The sequence below is a fragment of the Pithys albifrons genome, chromosome 1 (assembly GCF_047495875.1).
Source record: "Pithys albifrons albifrons isolate INPA30051 chromosome 1, PitAlb_v1, whole genome shotgun sequence".
In the NCBI taxonomy this organism is placed as follows: domain Eukaryota; kingdom Metazoa; phylum Chordata; class Aves; order Passeriformes; family Thamnophilidae; genus Pithys; species Pithys albifrons.
This window is the reverse complement of record NC_092458.1, coordinates 98,901,549-98,924,079: the sequence shown is the minus strand read 5'-3', so window position 1 is coordinate 98,924,079 and position 22,531 is coordinate 98,901,549. Positions and strand designations below refer to the sequence as shown.

The 22,531-nt window shown below is 46.1% G+C and overlaps 1 protein-coding gene across 1 annotated transcript in view; it reads right to left on the bottom strand.

The window, feature by feature from the left end:
* The window catches only part of TMPRSS7 (transmembrane serine protease 7), a 45,894-nt gene extending 34,280 nt beyond the window's left edge, over positions 1-11,614 (bottom strand). Inside the window, exon 1 of the mRNA XM_071572592.1 lies at positions 11,549-11,614. Within this exon, the coding sequence (XP_071428693.1) occupies positions 11,549-11,599 (51 nt within the window). The 5' untranslated portion in view covers positions 11,600-11,614. The remainder of the gene's footprint in view (positions 1-11,548) is intronic.
* Positions 11,615-22,531: the final 10,917 nt, after the last annotated feature.

Below are 22,531 nucleotides of genomic sequence, written 5' to 3'. Positions count from 1 at the left end.
CCCACACCTGGCCCCAGCTACCCCATGCCAAGGCAGGAGCACAGTGGAGATAGATCAGCAGAGATAGCCGCCACCCTGGAGAGCTTCTCCAGCTAGCCACGCAGCCGGACAAAAAGCAGCCCCACCGGGGAAGTCCCCGCCGCCCATGCTAAAAGCTGAACCAGCGTGGGGAGCCTGCGACCAAGCATACCAGCGGGCGCCGGCTCGGCACGAGCCGACCCCCGTCTGAACGTGCAGCATTGTAACCCTTCCTGCTGTGTACGACCAAACAGGACATCATGCCAAAGCCTGCAGTTTGTCCCTTGCCAAGTACCCCCGACTGTACAGCCACATGGAAAACCCCCCCACTCCTGGGCACCATGAGGCAAAGGTATTGCGAAACACGGCCGGACCTGGTTGAGGACTGCAACTGTTACAACGAACAGAACTGAGCCTGCGCAAACGAAAAGTGCTTACGAAACTGTTATGTAACACATGGAAACTGCGCCTACGCAAAGGGGGCGTGGCCTACGCCAGAAAAAGTGAATATAAGCAGAGCCCTGGACGAGAGCCAAATGTGAACCTTTTGGAGCTGGTCTCCTGGGTCACCCGGTGCTCTGCTATCCTGCAAGCACTGTGTTGCTCCTCTCCTTGCCTTCACAAAGAGCTGTAATCACTGAGGCTAAGGCCTACAGAGCTGGACGCTGCAATCACTGAGGCTAAGGCCTACGGAGCTGGATGCTGAAATCACTTAATAAAATCACTACCTCTTTTTTTTAATAAATGCTATTAACCTTTTTTTTCCTTATAAAATAAAATAAACGTTGATTTATCTAGCCAATGCCTCGGTGCCTATAACATCGGCCTTGCCCCTGATTCTGGCCCACAGGCACTCAACCTTATCGTTGGTGAGTTCGAGGTCTACAGAGTCAAGAGACTCTCTAACATACAGAGCCACCCCTCCACCTCTCCTACACTGCCTCTCCTTTCTGAAGAGCTTGTAGTCACTCATAGCAGCACTCCAGTCATGTGAGTCACCCCACCATGTTTCTGTGATGGCAACAATGTCATAGCTTTCCTGATGTGTGATGGCTTCCATCTCCGCTTGCTTCTTACCCATACTGAGTGCATTACTGTACATGCTTCAGCTGGGCTGCTGATTTCACTCTTAACCAGGGCTTTCTAACCTTAGGCTTATCTCTGGAGAACCTGGTTTCAATCCCTTCCCTCTTCAAACCTAGTTTAAAGCCCTCCTGATCAGCCCCCCAACTTAGAGGCTACAATCCTTTTGCCCTTCCTAGATAGATGAAGCCCGTCTGATCTGAGGAGACTGGGTACCATGGAATTTGCCCCATGGTCAAAACCCCCAAAATTTTGATGGTGGCATCAAACCTTTAGCCACCTGTTGATAAGATTGGCTTTCCTACTCCTCTCTTAATTCATTCTGGCTAGCACAGGAACTGAGGCAAAAACCACCTGTGCTTCTGTCCCATGAAATGATTGACCCAGTGCCTTGAAATCCTTTTTAATTACCCTGGTACTCCTTCCATTAATGTCATCACTGCCAGCCTGGACTAGCCACGGTGGATAATAATCTGAGGGCTGAATTAGCTCTGGAAATCTCCTACAAATATCCCTCACCCTGGCCCTGGGAAGGCAGCAAACCTCCCTGTGGGATGGGTCTGGTTGACATATAGGACCCTCAGTTCCCCTCAAAAGGGAGGCAAACAACAATAACTACCCTTCTTTTTTTTTCTAATGGCTGTAGTTGTAACCCATCTGGTAGATGGAGGGCAAGCAGGAGACCCTTCAGACAGATCTTCCTCTTGACTATCCTCTACTTGACTTTCTGGCTCCAGGGCCTTGTATCTGTTCTTTAAGGGCACCCAGGGAGGTGATGGGGGGTTGAGCAGGGATTCTTTTACCTCCCTGATCAGGTACCTGTTTCCTTTCCCTGCCCTGCACTCAGCTTGCTCCACCTGCCTGATGGCAGGAGGGGTAGGGCTTCACCGTCTCCTGCTGGTCTTCCTTAGGGGTTGAAAGGGTGTGACTTCAACAGTCAATTTCCCTCTCACTTTCCCTAATGCTTCTTAGCTTCTCTATCTCTTCCTTGAGCTCCGCCACCAGGCACAGCAAACCATTCACCTGCTTGCATCACACACAGGTGCCTCTCAGACTGTCCTCTAGTACTAATGCCAGGCTCAGTCTGTGCAGCCAGAGACCTGAATGGCTGCATCCTCCTTGGACGGTTCTGCCTGTGTTAACACAGTCCTAGTGATAACATCGGCATATTTTTGGAAACCATTACTGGCTTTAGTTCAGTTGCAGGGGAAAAAAAACCCAAAGCCCCTCACCTGAGAGAGCTGAGAGGTAGCTGTCCTACTCGCCCTTCCTGTGTGAACTGCGGTGCCATGCCCCTGTTTGACACCTCCAGGTGGCTCTCTCTCCTTGGAGCCACTTTTAAAACCCTCTCCAGCACCTGCTAACAAGGCTGTCCCATCCCTCAGTCAGCTGAATCGGTTCCCGAGGAGCAGCCAAGCCTGGGCATAATGCTAGTACCTTGTGCATATGTCACTAGAGTAAAGTAAACTAGCCCTATTTAGACAATGTTGAATTGCCTTGTGCTGTCTGCATCTGAGATGTATACATAGCCAAGTACTGCAGAACAGCATCTTGGTAACATAATCAAACAAGGTGTCTCATAACATGAATCTTTGTTGTACTTATGCACATTTGGTGCAGAAACAGATGCGCATTTAGCCATTCATTCCTCCCTTTGTGTGGAATGGAAGAGAGAGGTTAGCACGATATTCAAATATTCAATCCTTGTTCCAATACTGTAGTTTGTCATTCCCCTGCTAAGAGAACAGGAAACAGATATATGTACACCTCCCAGGTCATGGTCAAAATGACACTGCTGTTACAAAAAACCAACCCAACCCAAAATTTAAAAAGCTATTTTCTTCTCAGGCCAGAACTAAGCCAGTACAAGTGGGCTGATGTGGAGAGAAAGAAAGGATTTTTGAGTTGAGAAAGGGTTTTTTAGAACTGTGGGTAGTTTCTAAGGCCTACTGGCAGGTGCTAAATTAATTCTGTGAGAAAACCCAATGGCTAGCGAAAAAAAAAAGAAGAAGCTTTCCGGTCAGTTTGCCCATGAGAATGGAATTTTGGAGAGATAAGGTTCTCACAGCAAAAGTGAACATCTGCCCAAAAGTGTCATCCAATTAAGAGCTGTTATGAAGGTTATAGACACTGTGATTCAACCTATAAGATGTGGCTATGGGTGGGAATTAAAGGGATATATTGTGTAATTTGAAGTTAGAGCGAGGCTTTTTTCCTTTACCCGTTTTCCCTTCTCCATGGAGTGATTTAATAAACTATCTTTGTGTGATACCTGTGAGCTGTGCCTCCTTATCAGCTGCCACGATCCACTGCGTACTCTTACAGGCTGAAACCATTCATTCCTCAGAGAAAAGTCTCCACTTCCTTCAGGATGAGGAGCAGTGGCTATGGACAAGTTCTTCTTACATGTCCAGGTCCTGCTGGCATGGGACATCTACAAGGTCATCACCTGGATATCCAGCCCCTTGATGGTTTATTTTGAACTATAGTCCCAAATTGTCTAAAGATAGATCCAAAATACCTTCTGTCTTATCTGAGTACAAAAGACTATGTGACTATTTCTGTACTTTCAGAAGCAGTTTCCACTTCCTATTAAGTGTCTACTGTTGGTCTGTTCTGGAAAGTCTGTTTTTACTAGACATTCCCCCAGGCATTTTCCTCTGCAGAAGATAAACAACACATTTAAGCACACAAGTAATGTCTATTAGCTGCTGCAAGCACAGCAAGAGGTGCCTGGAGAAATCTCAGGGACAAATTCTCTCTTAGAAGATCTCCCACAGTCAAATGCTCTGTTGTGAGATGAACTGGAGGTTCAGTCACCTTTTCTCAAATCAATATGTTGTCTCATCCCTGCAGAGGTTAGCTGTCAAATTTCTGGACCATTCAGGGCCTTAATGACCAAATGCACTGGATATGAACACAATTTTAGATGTTATACCCAGGTGCACCAGAATTTACAAAAAAACTCCTTCCACTTTGACTTTCCTCCTTACATCACAATTGTAACATAAATTACATAATATTTCTGCATAAACAAGGAACAGGAAGAATACTCCAAAAATATGTTGATGCTAGTGAGAGGGAAGCTCTCAAGAGGCTGTCTTAGGAAGCTGTAGGTTTGCTATGACTGGAGGTGTTGACAAAAACCAGAGAACAATCAGCAGCAAGAGTTTTAGTGCACAGTCTTCTATGAAGCACAAGGACCTGGCTCGGGAGCTCATATATATATATACATGAAGATTAAACTGAACTTCATAGTTTTAAAGATGAAGACCAAAACACAAATAGATCTTTTTCCTTTTCTTTTGAGTAGCTTAATTCATTTTTAAGGCCATTTTCAAAGAGGATCTCTTTCACCTCACAGCTGAATTTATGCCATTTTTAGTCTAGGACCTACTTGTCATACCTAAGAAATGTTAAACACAGAAATACACTGAGGAATTCACAACCACATTAGAAGAGATGCACATAAGACAGCACAGACCTTGACTTGGGCAGATCTGGCTGTTCTCTATGCTCAATAGGCCATTTTTAGATTCTGCAGAGCTACAGCAGGTAGACAGGTAGAAAGTCTGCAACAATCTGCCCAGCTATTTCCCACTGTTACATTTTCTGAAGCCTCTCAGAAGGTACCTTGGAAAGAGTGTGTGGGCTGTTGTAGACTAAACTGGTCATTTTTCATTCCTACTAATTATATTGCACTTGAGGATGGAGAAGACCGTGAAAATCAGGAAGTACCCAGCTAAGAATTTCACTCTTGATTTGTCATTGTGGGATGTCAAGTTAAATACAGTGGCTACAAAACCTATGTGCTGATGGAGCCTGTCACACAGGAAATGACAAGCATAACTACTAGCCACTTAAGGGCAGTGCCATCACTTAAAGGAGAGCATTCTGGACTCTGAATCCCAGGGTCCTGAGTTCGAATCTCAGTGGGGACTGTCCCCTGGCAGTTCAATGCCTCCCTGCCATCCCATCCTGTCAGATCTCAGATGCTCAGCAGGGTCAGCCCCAGTTAGTACCAGGTGCTGTAGACAGTCCCAAGGGACTTCACTGTCAGTGTCCAAGCTTGCTCGGCTGTGGCAGATGGACCTTAGGACTTAAACAGTGGGGCCAGTTCTGCGCACGCTGTGCCTCACCTAAAAAAATCCACTGCGTAGGCTGGAAGGACACACCCACGTGGGGAGAGCCATTCCCAAATCTTCGTTCGTGAAGTCTGGCCATAAAATTGTAGGTTATTTCACAAGTGGTTATTTCCTTTTGCCCAACAGTAGAAGACTCATATCTGTATCCAGTTTTGGGCCCATAAGTATAAGAGATGTTAATAATCCAGGGTGATTCCAGGGTAAGGCCACCAAGAGGTAAGAGGCTGAAGGATATGATGTATAGCAAAAAATTGAGAGCCCTGGGGTTATTCAGTTGGAGACAGGACGACAATGACAATGTGAGTAATTCTAATCTGGCAGGCTTTGTTTGCTGCTCCTTCAGCTATCAGCAGGTGACTCAGAGGGGAGTTGGAGGTGTGGCTTGCTCTTTAGCAGAAGAGTGAGAAGGCTTTAAAAACATCTCTAGGGAGCGCAAGCGACCTGGAGCGCGGCGAACAGGAGCGGGCAAACAGGGGTGTGGCATGTCAGTGAGGGCGTGGCACGGCAGTTTGCACGGCAGTTCGCACAGGCAGGGCAAACAGGCAGGGCAGAAGCCTAGGTATTTCTGCGGCCTTTTTTTTTTTCTTTGTTTGTTTGTTTGTTTCTCTTTTCTACCTTTCCCCACAGCTCAAGGCAGTCATGCCTCCCAAAAAAATGAAAGCTGTTGCTCCTGTTACCAGTAGAGGGGTGTCAATACAGACAGAACCCTCTAAAAAGGATGCAGCCACTCAGGCCTCTGGCTGCATAGAATGTTTGAACCTGGACCTACTACCAGAGGACAGTGTGAGAAGCACCTGCATACGATGTGAGCAGGTGAACGATTTGCTGTATCTGGTGGAAGAGGTGGATAGGCTCAGAAACATAAGGGAGAGTGAAAGGGAAATTGACTGGTGGAGTCACACCCTTTCCACTCCTAAGGAAGCCCAGCAGGAGGTGGTGAAGCCCAGCCCCTCCTGCCATCAGGCAGACAGAACGGACCATATGGATGGGGATGAATGGAAACAGGTGCCTGGTCATAGAGGCAAAAACATCCCCTCTCGACCCCTTTCACCTGCCAGGGTGCCCTTAAAAAACAGGTATATGGCCCTGGACTCAGACAATCTGTTGGAGGACAGTCAGGAGGAGGATCTGTTTACAAGGTCTTCTGGTTACCCCCAGTCTACCGGATGGGTTACAACTACATGTAAGAGGAAAAAGAGAAGGGTTGTTGGAATCGATGACTCCCTTCTGAGGGGAACTGAGGACCCTCTATGTCGGCCAGACCCATCCCACAGGGAAGTTTGCTGCCTTCCTGGGGCCAGGGTGAGGGATATTACCAAAAGACTTCCTAAGCTTATCCAACCCCCAGACTATTACCCGCTGTTGGTTGTCCAGGTTGGAAGTGATGACATTAATAAAAGGAGTACCAGAGTAATTAAAAAAGATTTTAAGGCACTGACCCGATCACTTCATGGGACAGGAGCACAGGTAGTAATTGCCTCCGTTCCTGTGCTAGCCGGGATGAATGAGGAGAAGTTTAGGAAAGTCCAGCTTACCAATAGGTGGCTTAGAGGATGGTGCTATCGTCAAAATTTTGGGTTTTTTGATCATGGGGCAAAATCCGTGTTGCCCAGTCTCATCAAAGCAGATGGGCTTCATTTATCTAGGAAGGGCCAAAGAACTGTAGCCCATAAGTTGGCAGGGTTGGTTAGGAGGGCTTTAAACTAGGTTTGAAGGGGGAAGGGACGGCAACTGGGCTCTCCAGAGATAGGCCTAAGGGCATAGAGCCCGAATTGAGAATGAAATCAATGGCCCAGCTGAAGGGCATGTACACCAATGCACGCAGTATGGGAAACAAACAAGAGGAGCTGGAAGCCATAGTGCAGCAGGAAAACTATTACATAGTTGCTGTCACAGAAACGAGGTGGGATGACTCACATGACTGGAGTGCTGCTATGGGGGGCTACAAGCTCTTCAGAAAGGACAGGAAGGGAAGGAGAGGTGGAGGGGTGGCTTTATATGTTAGAGAGTCTCTTGACTCTGTTGAAGTTGAGGTCAGCAGTGACAAGGTTGAGTGCCTGTGGGCCAGAATCAGGGGCAAGGCCAAGAAGGCTGACACCTTGTGGGAGTCTGTTACAGACCGCCCAACTAGGATGATGAAGGAGATGAATTATTCTACAAGCAGCTGGTGGATGTCTCAAAATCTCCAGCCCTTGTTCTTGTGGGTGACTTTAACCTGCCAGATATCTGCTGGGAGCTTCATACTGCAGAGAAGAGGCAGTCAAGGATGTTCCTGGAGTGTATAGAGGACAATTTCCTTCATCAACTGGTAAATGAGCCTACCAGGGGGAAGGCCCCGCTAGACCTACTGTTTACAAACAGAGAGGGGCTGGTAGATGATGTAGTGGTTGGAGGCCGCCTGGGGCATAGTGACCATGAAATAATAGAATTTTTAGTCTTCAGGGATGTAAGGAGAGCCATCATTAAAACGTCTACTTTGGACTTCCGGAGAGCAGATTTTGGCCTATTCAAAAAACTGATTCAGAGCATACCCTGGGAAACAACCCTTAAAGGCAAGGGGGTCCAGGAGGGATGGACATGTTTTAAGAAGGAAATTTTGAGTGCACAGGCTGTCCCAGTGTGCCGAAAGGCCAGCCGGAGGGGAAGATGGCCAGCTTGGTTAAATAGGGAGATTCTGAAAGAAATCAGGGATAAAAAGAAAGTTTACAGACTATGGAAAAAAGGGCTGGCTACTTACGAAGAATTTACAGAGAGAGCTAGGTCATGCAGGAAAAAAATTAGGGAAAGAAAAGTGGAATTTGAAGTAAATTTGGTTATTTCAGTTAGGGATAACAAAAAGTCCTTTTATAAATACATTAGTAACAAAAGGAGGGGCAAGGAAAACCTCCATTCTCTGTTGGACTTGGAGGGAAATATAGTTAAGGAAGATGAGGAGAAGGCTGAGGTACTTAACACCTACTTTGCCTCAGTTTTTACCAGTAGGACAGGTGACCCTCAAGACAACTGGCCTCTGGAGCTGGTAGACAGGGAGAGGGAGCTGAATAGCCCTCCTGTATTCCAGGAGGAAATAGTTACTGACTTACTGAGCCAGCTGGATCCTAACAAGTCTATAGGACCAGATGGGATCCATCCCAGGGTGATGAGGGAGCTGGCAGAAGAGCTTGCCAAACCACTCTCCATCATCTTCCAACAGTCCTGGCTCTCTGGGGAGGTCCCAGATGACTGGAGGTTGGCAAATGTCACCCTAATCCACAAAAAGGACTGCAAGCAGGACCCAGACAACTACAGGCCTGTCAGCCTGACCTCCGTGCCTGGCAGGGTTATGGAGCAGTTCATCCTGAGTGCAATCACACAGCACCTTCAGGGTGGACAAGGGATTAGACCCAGCCAGCACGGATTTAGGAGGGGCAGGTCCTGTCTGACCAACCTGATCTCTTTTTATGATCAGGTGACTCACCTGAGGGATGAGGGGAAGGCTGTGGATGTGGTCTATCTGGACTTCAGCAAGGTCTTTGACACTGTCTCCCATAATATACTCCTGGAAAAGCTGGTAGCCCATGGCCTGGACAAGTGTACCCTCTCCTGAATTAGGGGCTGGCTGGAGGGTCGGGCACAGAGAGTGCTGGTGAATGGAGCTGCATCCAGCTGGCAGCCAGTCACCAGTGGTGTTCCCCAGGGGTCTGTGTTGGGTCCAGTCCTGTTTAACATCTTTATTGATGATTTAGATGAGGGGATTGAGTCCATCATCAGCAAATTTGCTGATGACACCAAGTTGGGAGGGAGTGTCGACCTGCTGGAAGGCAGGAGGGCTCTGCAGAGGGATCTGGATAGACTTGAGAGATGGGCTGATTCCGATGGGATGAAGTTCAATAAGGCCAAGTGCCGGGTCCTGCACTTTGGCTCAACAACCCCCTGCAGCGCTACAGGCTGGGAACAGAGTGGCTGGAGAGCAGCCAGGCAGAAAGGGACCTTGGAGTACTAATTGACAGGAAGCTCAACATGAGCCAACAGTGTGCCCAGGTGGCCAAGAAGGCCAATGGGATCCTGTCCTGTATCAAAAATAGCGTGGCCAGCAGGACCAGAGAAGTGATCCCTCCCCTGTACTCTGTGTTGGTGAGGCCACACCTTGAGTACTGTGTTCAGTTCTGGGCCCCTCAGTTCAGAAAGGATATTGAGGTGCTGGAGCGAGTCCAGAGAAGAGCAACAAGGCTGGTGAAGGGACTGGAGCACAAGCCCTGTGGGGAGAGGCTGAGGGAGCTGGGGTTGTTTAGCCTGGAGAAGAGGAGGCTCAGAGGTGACCTCATCACTGTCTATAACTACCTGAAGGGAAGTTCTAGCCAGGTGGGGGCTGGTCTCTTCTCCCAGACACTCAGCAATAGGACAAGGGGGCACAGGCTTAAGCTCTGCCAGGGGAAATTTAAGTTGGATATCAGAAAAAAATTCTTTACGGAGAGAGTAATCAGACATTGGAATGGGCTGCCCGGAGAGGTGGTGGATTCACCATCCCTGGAGATTTTTAAGCGCAGATTGGACGTGGCGCTGAGTGCCATGATCTAGTAAATGGACTAGAGTTGGACCAAGGGTTGGACTCGATGATCTCCGAGGTCTTTTCCAACCCAATCGATTCTATGATTTTCCTCTTTAAAATGGGTTATGGAAAAGACAGAGCCACACTTTTTTCATGCACAGTACACTTCTGATGCACAGTGAAGAGACAGTCACAACAGTCACATACAGCAGCAGGGGAAATTCCAGCCAGACTAGGGGAGAGGGAAGTACGTATTTCATCATGAGGCCCATGCACATAAGCCATGTCCAGAGAGGTCAGTGAACCTTCATCCCCAGAAGTATTCAAGCCTCAGTGGATCAATGTCCCAAGAAATCTGTTTTGGCTTTGATGTTAGCTGTTTTTTTGAAAAAACTAAAAACATTCAGAAGTCCCCATAAACATATATTTTGCTAATGTTTTTCTGATATGCACAAGTAATGCTTTCAGGCAGAAAGCTCTGTGTATTCTTAGAAAGGAATCACAAGAAACATCACCAAAAATATGATGACTATTCCCATAGTCAAATACAATAAATAGCAGTCTTTGACTTCAGAATGGAGAATATGGAAAGGAAACTTGGCAATAAATAGTAAGAAGTAGAATAAAAAGATCTAGCAGTACTCTACAATTTCCTCAAATACTAAAAACACAGACCTGGAAGATTTCAGATTCATATCTTCCATCTAGGTAATTAACTGCATTTGTTTTGCACATTCTCTACTCAGTCTTCTGTGCTTTTTAAGAACCTTATCAAGTACACGTCTCTTTAAGGATGAAAATCAAATGGCCTGTTTGTTTGTTTAAAGCTCCTCACTGTCATGTAAAATTCCTGAATGCACTCAGGTGTCCAATAGGACAGCTCGAGGCAGCTGAACTTTGGGCCATTTTGATCAAGATTCCCACAATAATATTTATATCTAAGTATTCTCATGTCACTCCTTTTGGCAGCTGTAGACCTACCCAGGCAGATTTCTTCTTAAAAATTAGATTCTGTCAAGGGCTGTTAAAAACTGCACTAAATTGACATAACAGTACTATAAGTATGAACTTGAAACAACTAATGGCTTCATTGCCAATACTGCAATTCTGATTTTATTTTTTTTAAATGCACTGCATGTATCAAGGTTTGCATGGCAAAGTTCTCTGTTACAGAGGATTCATAGGAACACTGAACGCTGTGTGCTGCATTATCTGTATTTCCCTAGTTATCTACTATAGTCATTTTATAGTAAGGAAAAGCAAAGTTATATTGCTCCCCTCCCTCACTAAGGACCAGAATTCTTAATTCAGCTTTCCTCTCTACTGCAACTTAGTTCTTGTATTCTAGAACTGGTTTCCATCTAAAGTTGTAATTTGACTATCACCATACACTAAATTATTTAATTACTTCTTTGTCATGAGTTAACACTCACCCAATAATCCCCTGCTGTATCTTCTCAGGGAAAAGCAAAACACCTTGCCTACTTTAACGTTGCCTTTCTTGTCTAGAAATTGACTTTTTTTTGAAAAAACCTGCTGCTATGACACAAATATAAGCTTTTCGTATTGTCACACTGACATGTCCATTATTTCAATTGCCTAAAAATAAATATTATTAGCAAACACATGTTGACATTTTCAGATTGAGATATAAAATAGAAAAATATACCAAATCTAAGCATAATGGTAAGTTTATACTTGAGGATCAGATCACAAGAGATCTAATAGTGTCAAGAAACACATAAAATCAAGAATGCTTAAGTCACCTACTTACAATTGTTTCATCTTCAGGTTTAGCTGTTGGGTAATCATTTTTTCCATCCATTTGAGCAGAATTAATTTTATTGCTTGTCCAAGCTGAAAAAGAGCCTTGCACCCTTCCTCAAGCACGACTTCTACCTCTGAAGCTGAAGACACCTAACAGCAATGTCCAGGACCAAAAAAGGCATCAATTTACTTTGATGAGTTTCCAATTGTAATCTCATCTGCCTTATTGCACCTTTGTGAATGTTAGAAGACTGCTATCATGTAACATTATACTTCAAAGTCAGGCTGGATAAAATAGGCTTTTCAGCATTTTTAAAGCTGAAATAGACTCCAACTTGTTAAAACATGAAATCACAGTAATAAAATCACACATCCCTAACATTTCACAAAATTACTTACATGAACAAGAAAAGTAGCAAGCAAAATGTAAATATGAAAACAAAAACATGCCAAAAGATTGAAAATAAATGTAGGCACCTTGAGAAAGACTATTGCAAATAACAGACAAGAATTGCAAGCCAAGGGGAGCACATTGACTCTTTTCTAGAACTTTGAACACTCAAATTTGGTTATTTTATTGTAACTGAGAAATAAACTGCTCCAGGCAACTTATTTAATACTGTTAAAATAAATCAGGAATAGAGACTTCTTTTTGTAATTAGATACAGGAAGTCACTTGTATTATAACAGTTTCATCCTATTTTCTTTGTTAATTAAATATTTATAGAGTATGTAAACCAGTACTTATTTCAATGCATGCTAACTATAGAGCTGTCTTTACTTTTAAGTCATTGTGCTGGTTAGAAGGTGAACCAGCAGGGGAAATGAACTCACCACGAGAGAGATTATAAGTCAGACCTAAAATTTAATAATAATATTACAATAACAACACTGATACACAATGGAAATTGCTTTCAACTCACAATACCCCAGCGGTATAACCCAGTGTCCTGGGGCACAAACCCAAGGGGGTTTGTTTGCCCTTGTGCTGAGACCCCTGTGGCTCCCCCAAGTCCAGAGCAAAAGGAAAAGAAAAACCTGTTGGTGCAGGCGAGGGCTGTGGTCTGGGCGAGAGCGGTGATCTCCTGCTGTCGAGGTCCTGCTGCTGCTCTGGATCCGACGAGAAGGTCCTGAGGTCTTCTTACCCACCACTTATGTACCCTCAGGGAGCACTCAGTCCCTCCCCCTGGGCGGGGACTCACACAATGGGTGATTAACTCTGGGAGCCAGGGGTTGTTGAGCTGTTGATGGCCCATTAGCAGCTCCGCCCCCCTCAGGCTGGGTGTGAAGTGATAATGGCTCCCTGGGCAGCTGCTGCTAATGGCCCATTGTCCTTGGGGAATGAATAGAGGGGGTGGAATACACAGGTTTGATCACCACCACACAGGGTTAGCTGGTCCCTCCAGCTGAACTAGGACATTATCCACCCCTTATTCCACTCCATCTAGTCATTCCCAAATTAACCCCCTTTTTACCTATACATATATATACACATGTATACAATGAAACATTACAAACTCTTCTCGCTCAAAATTAGGTCCCCTTGTGGTACACAACGTGTTTCTCCATCTTTTTGCATTACCCACCAAGTGCAACCAGGTCCTTGAGCAAAGACAATCCCTCGGATGGGTTTGCCTTTGTTTGAGGTGGAACTAACCCAAACAGTCTTTCCTAACATACCTCTCATATGGACCACAGGGACTTTATCTCCATCTACAGTATTCAAGAGTTCTGATTGGGCAGGGCCAGCTCGATTGATGGAGCCCCGGGTGTTGACCAACCAGGTGGCCTTTGCCAAATGCAGCTCCCAGTGTTTGAAAGTTCCCCCACCCAACGCCTTCAAGGTTGTTTTCAGCAGTCCATTACATCGCTCAACTTTCCCGGCAGCTGGAGCATGGTAGGGGATATGATACACCCACTCAATGCCGTGCTCTCTGGCCCAGGTGTCTATAAGGCTGTTCTTGAAGTGGGTGCCGTTGTCAGACTCTATTCTTTCTGGTGTGCCGTGTCTCCACAGGACTTGTTTCTCAAGGCCCAGGATGGTATTCCGGGCAGTGGCGTGAGATACGGGGTATGTCTCCAGCCATCCAGTGGTTGCCTCTACCATGGTCAGCACGTAGCGCTTGCCTTGGCGTGTTTGGGAAAGTGTGATGTAGTCAACTTGCCAGGCTTCCCCATACCTGTATTTCGACCACCGTCCACCATACCATAGAGGCTTCACCCGCTTGGCCTGCTTGATGGCAGCACATGTGTCACAGTCATGGATAACCTGTGAGACACTGTCCATGGTTAGATCCACCCCTCGGTCACGAGCCCATCTGTATGTTGCATCTCTGCCTTGATGACCAGAAGCATCATGGGCCCATCGGGCTAGAAACAATTCACCTTTATGCTGCCAATCCAGATCTACCTGAGAGACTTCAATCCTGGCAGCTCGATCCACCTGCTCGTTGTTACGATGCTCCTCATTAGCCCGGCTCTTGGGTACATGAGCATCTACGTGACGGACCTTCACACTCAGCTTCTCTACCCGGGCAGCGATGTCCTGCCACATCTCAGCCGCCCAGATGGGTTTCCCTTTGCGCTGCCAGCCGGCCTTTCTCCAGCGCTCCAGCCATCCCCACAGAGCATTGGCCACCATCCACGAGTCAGTGTAAAGGTAGAGTCTTGGCCACTTCTCTCGTTCGGCGATATCCAAAGCCAGCTGAACAGCTTTCAGCTCTGCGACCTGACTTGATCCACCTTGTCCTTCAGTCGCTTCTGCAACTCGACGTGTAGGACTCCATACAGCTGCTTTCCATTTCCGGCTTGTCCCTACAATGCGGCAGGAGCCATCTGTGAAGAGAGCATATCGCTTCTCCTCTTCTGGTAGCTGGTTATATGGTGGGGCCTCCTCAGCTCGTGTCACCTGCTCCTCTTCTTCTTCAGAGGACAATCCGAAACTCTCACCTTCCGGCCAGTTGGTGATGATTTCCAAAATCCCAGGGCGATTAGGATTCCCTATCCGGGTTCGCTGCGTGATCAGAGCGATCCACTTACTCCATGTGGCATCAGTGGCGTGATGGGTAGAAGGAGCTTTTCCTTTGAACATCCAGCCCAACACTGGTAGTCGGGGTGCCAGGATGAGCTGTGCCTCAGTGCCAATCACTTCTGAGGCAGCTCGAACTCCTTCATACGCTGCCAGGATCTCTTTCTCAGTTGGGGTGTAGCTGGCCTCAGATCCTTTGTATCCCCGACTCCAGAATCCCAGCGGTCGTCCTCGAGTCTCCCCAGGTACTTTCTGCCAGAGGCTCCAGGATGGGCCATTCTCCCCGGCTGCAGTGTAGAGCACATTCTTCACATCCTGTCCTGTCCTGACTGGCCCAAGGGCTACTGCATGGGTAATCTCCTGTTTAATCTGCTCAAAGGCTTGTTGTTGTTCAGGGCCCCACTGGAAATCATTTTTCTTCCGTGTCACAAGGTAGAGAGGGCTTACAATCTGACTGTACTCAGGGATATGCATCCTCCAAAAGCCCACGGCGCCTAGGAAAGCCTGAGTTTCCTTCTTGCTGGTCGGTGGGGACATAGCTGCTATTTTGTTGATCACCTCTGTTGGAATCTGACGACGCCCGTCTTGCCACTTCACTCCTAGGAACTGAATTTCCTGAGCAGGTCCCTTGACCTTACTTCGTTTAATGGCAAAACCAGCTCTTAGGAGAATCTGGATTATCTTCTTTCCTTTCTCATAAACCTCCCCTGCTGTGTTCCCCCATACAATGATGTCATCGATGTACTGTAGATGTTCTGGGGCCTCACCCTTTTCCAATGCAGTCTGGATCAGTCCATGGCAAATGGTGGGACTGTGTTTCCACCCCTGGGGCAGTCGATTCCAGGTGTACTGCACCCCCTTCCAGGTGAAAGCAAACTGCGGCCTGCACTCTGCTGCCAACGGAATGGAGAAAAAGGCATTGGCAATGTCGATGGTGGCATACCACTTGGCTGCCTTGGACTCCAGCTCATACTGAAGCTCCAGCATGTCCGGCACAGCGGCACTCAGGGGGGGTGTGACCTCATTGAGACCACGGTAATCCACCGTCAGCCTCCACTCTCCACTGGACTTTCGTACTGGCCATATGGGGCTATTAAAGGGTGAGTGAGTCTTGCTGACCACCCCTTGGCTCTCCAGCTCACGAATCATCTTGTGTATGGGGGTCACAGAGTCTCGGTCAGTGCGGTATTGCCGACGGTGCACTGTGGCTGTGGCCAGCGGTACCAATTGTTCTTCAACTTTCAGCAGTCCTACAGCAGAAGGGTCCTCTGAGAGGCCAGGCAAGGTGCTCAGCTGTCTGATTTCCTCTGTCTCCACAGCAGCTATGCCAAAGGCCCAACGCAGTCCCTTTGGGTCTTTGAAATATCCATTCCTCAGGTAGTCTATGCCAAGGATACATGGGGCTTCTGGACCAGTCACAATGGGGTGTCTATGCCATTCCTTGCCAGTCAAGCTGACTTCAGCTTCCAGTACAGTCAGCTGTTGGGATCCCCCTGTTACCCCAGAAATAGAGATGGATTCTGCCCCGACGTATCCTGATGGCATCAACGTGCATTGTGCGCCAGTGTCCACTAAAGCTTTGTATTTCTGTGGGTCTGATGAGCCAGGCCACCGAATCCACACAGTCCAATAAACCCGATTGTCCCTCTCCTCTACCTGGCTAGAGGCAGGGCCCCCCTAGTTCTGGTCATGGTATTCACTGCGCTCTCCCTGTGAATATGACCGGGAGGTTCCTTCAAGAGGATCGGGCATAACATCATCATTCCTATACTGTCTGGAGCCTTGCCCACGAGAGACCGGAGCAGCCTTCAACCTTAAAGAATTCCCTGTGTTAGTTGTGCCTCTTTGCAATTCACGTACCCGAGCTGCTAAGGAAGAGGTGGGTTTCCCATCCCACTTCCTCATATCTTCTCCATGCTCATGAAGGTAAAACCACAGATTGCCGCGTGGAGTGTACCCTTTCTCCTTAGCTGGAAGACGCCTGCTTCTGATGGCGGAGACTCTTGTTTGTTCTGGAGAGATATGGAAGAGTCCTTCCTTAATCTTCTCTTCCAGTTCAGCCAGTTTTGTTTCCACAGCTGAGACATGGGCTCGTAATGGAGCAGTGACAGTGTCTTCATAAATCCTGAGTTTGCTGACCAGTGCACCCACCTTGTCTTCTCCCTCTCTCCACTGCAATGTTGCAAGGTAGCGAGAATACATTTCTGGCCCAAGTCGTGCAAATTTTAACCACATCTGGGATGTGCACTGGACACCATCTGGACTTTTAGGGAATCTCTCATCCTCTGAAAAGATTATCTCCAGTACGGCTAATTCCCTTAAGCACCGGATACCTTGTTCCATCGTGTTCCACTGTCCTTGCTGTACGTGGAGGTCCTCCTTACAAAGATATCTCTCCCTCACACTTGACAACAGTCGCCGCCAGAGGCTGAGAGTTTCCTGTCTCTTTCCAATGCCCTGATCAATGACAACATCTCGAGACAGGGATCCCAGCTGCCTTGCCTCACTCCCATCTAGAATTGTATCATTGGCTGCAGCATCCCAGATTCGAAGTAGCCAGGTCAAGATGGACTCGTTTGCCTGTCGTGTGAACTCTCTCCGGAGCTCACGCAGCTCTCCCAGGGATAGGGACCGGGTGATTATTTCTGGCTCCATTTCTTCTGCTTGAGATGAAGGTCCTGACTCTTCCTCGTCATGCACTATACGAACTGATTTGGTCTTTGATTTTCTTTTCTGGACAGGGGCAACTGCTATCGGTTTCTGTTGTCCTTCTGGCTCCTCCATGGTTTGTGTGGACATGGTGCTGGTTGATGTATCTCTCTTCCTCTCTGGCTCAGTCATGGTCTGGGTGGACATGGCGCTAGTTGATGTATCTCTCTTCCTCTCTGGCTCAGTCATGGTCTGGGTGGACATGGCACTAGTTGATGTATCTCTCTTCCTCTCTGGCTCAGTCATGGTCTGGGTGGACATGGCGCTAGTTGATGTATCTCTCTTCCTCTCTGGCTCAGTCATGGTCTGGGTGGACATGGCGCCTGTGGATTTGCTCCTTTTCTCCTCCTCCTGATGATGCTGTACCACACCAAGCAGTGTGCGGTAGGCAGTGGCCAGGGCCCAGCAGGTTGCTGTGAGCTGCACATCTCTGGGACTACCAGAGCATCTTCCTTTCACATAGCTTAGCATTTTGGCAGGGTCCTGCAGTTGTTCCGGGGTGAATTTCCAGATCATTTGAGGAGAGAAGGTCTCCAAATACTGGCCCATATCTTCCCACTTCCCGTGCCACTCAACATCATCCACTCCCAGGGCAGGCCTCCAGCAAGTCTCCTTAGAGAGCCCAGTTCTGACCCTAAACATGGTGTATACAGTACAGAGGAGACAAAGCAACACTAACAGCAGGATTATGCTGTCCCTAACATCAAAAGGAAGCTCAATATTTTCAATGATTGTTGTAGCAGAGGTGAAAAGGTGGAAGTAACCATCTCCGCCTGTTTTCCCCACAGTCTGGGTGCTATTTTTAATGAGACCCCAGAGGTAACAACCCAAACCAGGACAGGCAGACCAGACTGAATATACATTCACAATGAAATTCATTGCTTCTGATGTTATGACAACATAAACATAGTATATTAATAAAGCAATTTTGATCCTTCTCCCTGGTATTAAAGAGAGCATCAAAACAGGCACATGGTTCCCCATGTGTCGAAATATGAACAGGCCCAGATACACCATCCACATGAATACATCAAGCAACATGGTAGTCAGGGAGTTTCTGTACCCAAATACACAAAATGAAATTGTAGTTCTGACTTCTCTCTCGTGCCCCACGTTGGGCGCCAAAAGATGTGCTGGTTAGAAGGTGAACCAGCAGGGGAAATGAACTCACCACGAGAGAGATTATAAGTCAGACCTAAAATTTAATAATAATATTACAATAACAACACTGATACACAATGGAAATTGCTTTCAACTCACAATACCCCAGCGGTATAACCCAGTGTCCTGGGGCACAAACCCAAGGGGGTTTGTTTGCCCTTGTGCTGAGACCCCTGTGGCTCCCCCAAGTCCAGAGCAAAAGGAAAAGAAAAACCTGTTGGTGCAGGCGAGGGCTGTGGTCTGGGCGAGAGCGGTGATCTCCTGCTGTCGAGGTCCTGCTGCTGCTCTGGATCCGACGAGAAGGTCCTGAGGTCTTCTTACCCACCACTTATGTACCCTCAGGGAGCACTCAGTCCCTCCCCCTGGGCGGGGACTCACACAATGGGTGATTAACTCTGGGAGCCAGGGGTTGTTGAGCTGTTGATGGCCCATTAGCAGCTCCGCCCCCCTCAGGCTGGGTGTGAAGTGATAATGGCTCCCTGGGCAGCTGCTGCTAATGGCCCATTGTCCTTGGGGAATGAATAGAGGGGGTGGAATACACAGGTTTGATCACCACCACACAGGGTTAGCTGGTCCCTCCAGCTGAACTAGGACAGTCATTAACAACCTCAATGCCTTCCTTGAGTCAACTGCAAAAATGGGCACTAGAGAAACACTATTTTTAATTTAAAAATGATCCTTCTATTAATTTATCTTTGAAGATATAAAACATAGACTATCAATCAAAAAATTTAGCAATACAGTAGAGATATAGAAAGGTTGTGGTTAGAACTCATGACAGGTGAGCTCTGGGCATGATCTATGTTCTGTCTATGTAACTAGCAATAAATTATTTCAGCTGCAAGGCAAAAAATCCTACTATTAGATAAAATACTAGCAAACTATAATATTTCTTATATGGAATAGTCTTTGGCTTATGACCTGAAGCACGGTAATTATGTCCTCAGTCATTTTTGTTTGTTCTAGAACTGCAAGGTGTTTTAATGATATCAAGTGATATGTTAAGCTCTGGCCTTAGTAATGCTTAGCAGCATAGGTAAATCTATTAATGTGTTCCATGTAACCAAATATAATTCCTTTCAAGTACCGCTTTTTGTTTTCTTTTTTAATTATGATTAATTTTTTGGGACAACTCTGGTCTCCTAAAGCGTTCACAGAATTCCCAAGAGCCTCCCATTATCCTGTGCACAGGGAGATACCATGATATAAGTGGTATTTCAGAAGCTGATCCATGGATTGAAAGAGCATTGTACATACAAATACTTCAGCCTATGGAGGAGAACATGCTGGAGCAGATATTCCTGAAGGACTGTGGCCCATGGAAAGCAGATGTTGGAGCAGAGGAAAAGTGTGAGAAAGAACAGGCAGCATAGAGAAGTCATCGACTACCAACCAATAAGCCCTAATTCCCCTGCACTTCTTGGGGTTTGGAAGGTGAAAGGGGCTGGGAAAGTAGAGGAGAGGCAAGTGAAGAAATGGGCCGGGGAAAGGGGGAGGAACAAGATTGTTTCAATGTTTGCCATTTGGTTTTCCACCACTCACATTAATACTTCCATTTTTATTTAAATTTGCAATAGGTTCAATAATTTTTCACCAAGTTGGGTCTCTTTTTTCTGTGACAGTAACTGTCAAATAATGTTCCTGAGTTCATCAGAAACCACTGTTTTTCGTTCTTTCCTGTTCCTCCCCTTTTCTCCTCCAGTCCTGCTGAGGAAAGGAGGCAGAGCCTGAGGGTGAGTTTGGCTGATAGTCATGGCTAACAAAAACCAGTGTTGCACTACATGGTACTTACTTTCCCCTCTCCTCCTTTTAAAAAGCAAGGAGTTGAGTTTTGCTCAAGATAGCTTTACTTTGAAACAGAATGCACTAAGAATAAAGAGGTTGACAAACTGAAATGAAACATATTAGAAATAAAATCACCTTATGAAAGTGAGCACGGTTGTTTCCTTCTGTTTAATTACTGCATGTTCTCTATATGAAAAATGTCTGAAGATTAAAAAAATTCAAAGCCAATACAAATCACAGGCTTAAGCTCTTAGGTCCCCTGATAGATACCAATGATTCCTGCTTTGCTTAAAAAGCTACCATGACCCAATTATTCCAGTTCCAAGCTCTGTGGAGAAATGCACTTTCACACAGGTCCACTTGAAAGAACTATTGGCTTTAAGCCATTACTTGGTATGAACATGCTAGTCTGAAGCAGTTTGATTTTTATCTCCTGTAAGTAATGCATAACAAAACATGACATCTCTTTCTGACCAAAATCAACATAACAGTTTCAGAAGTGTCCCATTTCCTTGCCCTTGCAATAGCTTCCATATCAGTTCCACTTCCTCCTGCTTTTCTACTGCAAAACTCACTCTCACAGATAACAGTCTTCTCAGATTATTCACACACTTATAGTGGTACTTGGTTTTACTCACATCATTCTCTCCTAGGGTCATAGCTTCCTCATACACATCTGTTTGGCAACCTGACTTTCTGTTTCCCATCTCAACAAGACACTCACACAAACAGGGCTGCTTGCCAGTCTAATCTGTGGCCTCTATGTCAGTGAAGAACAACAGTCAAGAAAAGATAGTCTGGTCTTTGGTGCATCCTTCCCTACACACACAAACATCTCTCTCCCTTTCCAGTCTTCTGGGCAATGTGGTTTGTCCTAGGACAAGAACACCAGGTGGGTATTTGCAGGAGAAACTGTCTGGAGGCTCATATAACGAATGTATTCCAGAGATGTGGGAGTTGCGATGTTTGGATTGACATAGGCTTGCAAAAGGGTATAAAGAAGTGCCATGGAGACCAGGCAATCTGGGCAAACTGATACCCTGAAGCTGCCAGCAGATTCTGGGTGGATTCCTTTAGCAGTGAAGACAGGGAACACTCACTTTTGGATGAATGACTAAAAGTGACTAAGATCCTCATAAATAGCTGCTTTGTTGCTTTGCAGTTGTGAATTCTGCAAGGCCAAGACTGTAAATCTGTACATTTCTAGCCAAACTTCCTTATTTTATAACCCTTTAGATACTGTAATCCATTATAATAAATCATAAAGTTATTTGGATGCTGCACTGACAATATTTATATATTTGTACATGCAATAAATCTAATCATAATCATCCACGCTATGATTGTGTCCTACTTCTTATACTTGACCAAGAACCTTTTCTCAGTTACCCTGCTACAGCCCCCACAGCCCACTGAGTCCTTGATTAAGGGAAAGGTTGCAAGCTACCCAACAGCCTCAAGCCTCAGCAGAGATGTCTGTCTATATTATATAATACACGACAAAGGATGCTGGGATACCAGCAATTCAGCCTTCTAGGAGAAAAAGCTTATCTTGTGCTGCACAACCCTAGTGCTATGCTAGAGTAGAGGCAGGGCTCTTCTCATCCGTCTCAGACTGTCTAGAAGCTAGATGTGTAAATCCAAGCTTGTTTTCTAGATTCAGTCTATACACCATGGCAGAGAAACATTCAATACAGAAAAGATGAATAACAGTTTCACAACTGAGCAAAGATAGAAAAGAGGTAATAATTATCTTATTGTTTGATAAGACATCTACAAAATCTACAAAATCATCTCTGTATAACAGAAATCTCTCCTTCTGGCCAAACCTGCCTTCATGATCAGCTCAGAGGCAGTCCTTGCTTCTTGAACTGATGGGAGGCTAGAAGCAGCTTGACAACATCAGCTCACTAACACAGCAGGGTGCTCCAGAGACCTACTAATCTTGGCATGACACTTATTTTCCCCAAAACTGAACATCAAAAGTGATAGAGTTTGCTTATGCTGCAGGATGTCCCTTTGCTAACCATCAATGTCTAACAAACTGCATGAAATCATTGGAGGAAAGTCCCTGAACAATGCAAAGTTAATTCTACTACAACCTGGTTTTAGTATATCTGTAAAAATTCTCATGTATATTGCCTTTACCTGTTTTTTCTTTAATCAAAACTCAGGTAAAACACATGTTTTAACATGTCTGTGAAAAATAAACAAGAGCTTAAGTGACTATAACATTTCAGAAGGCATTCATAAACATTCTTAAATCAATCAATTTTCATTGGTACAGAATAACACTGTCTGCATACT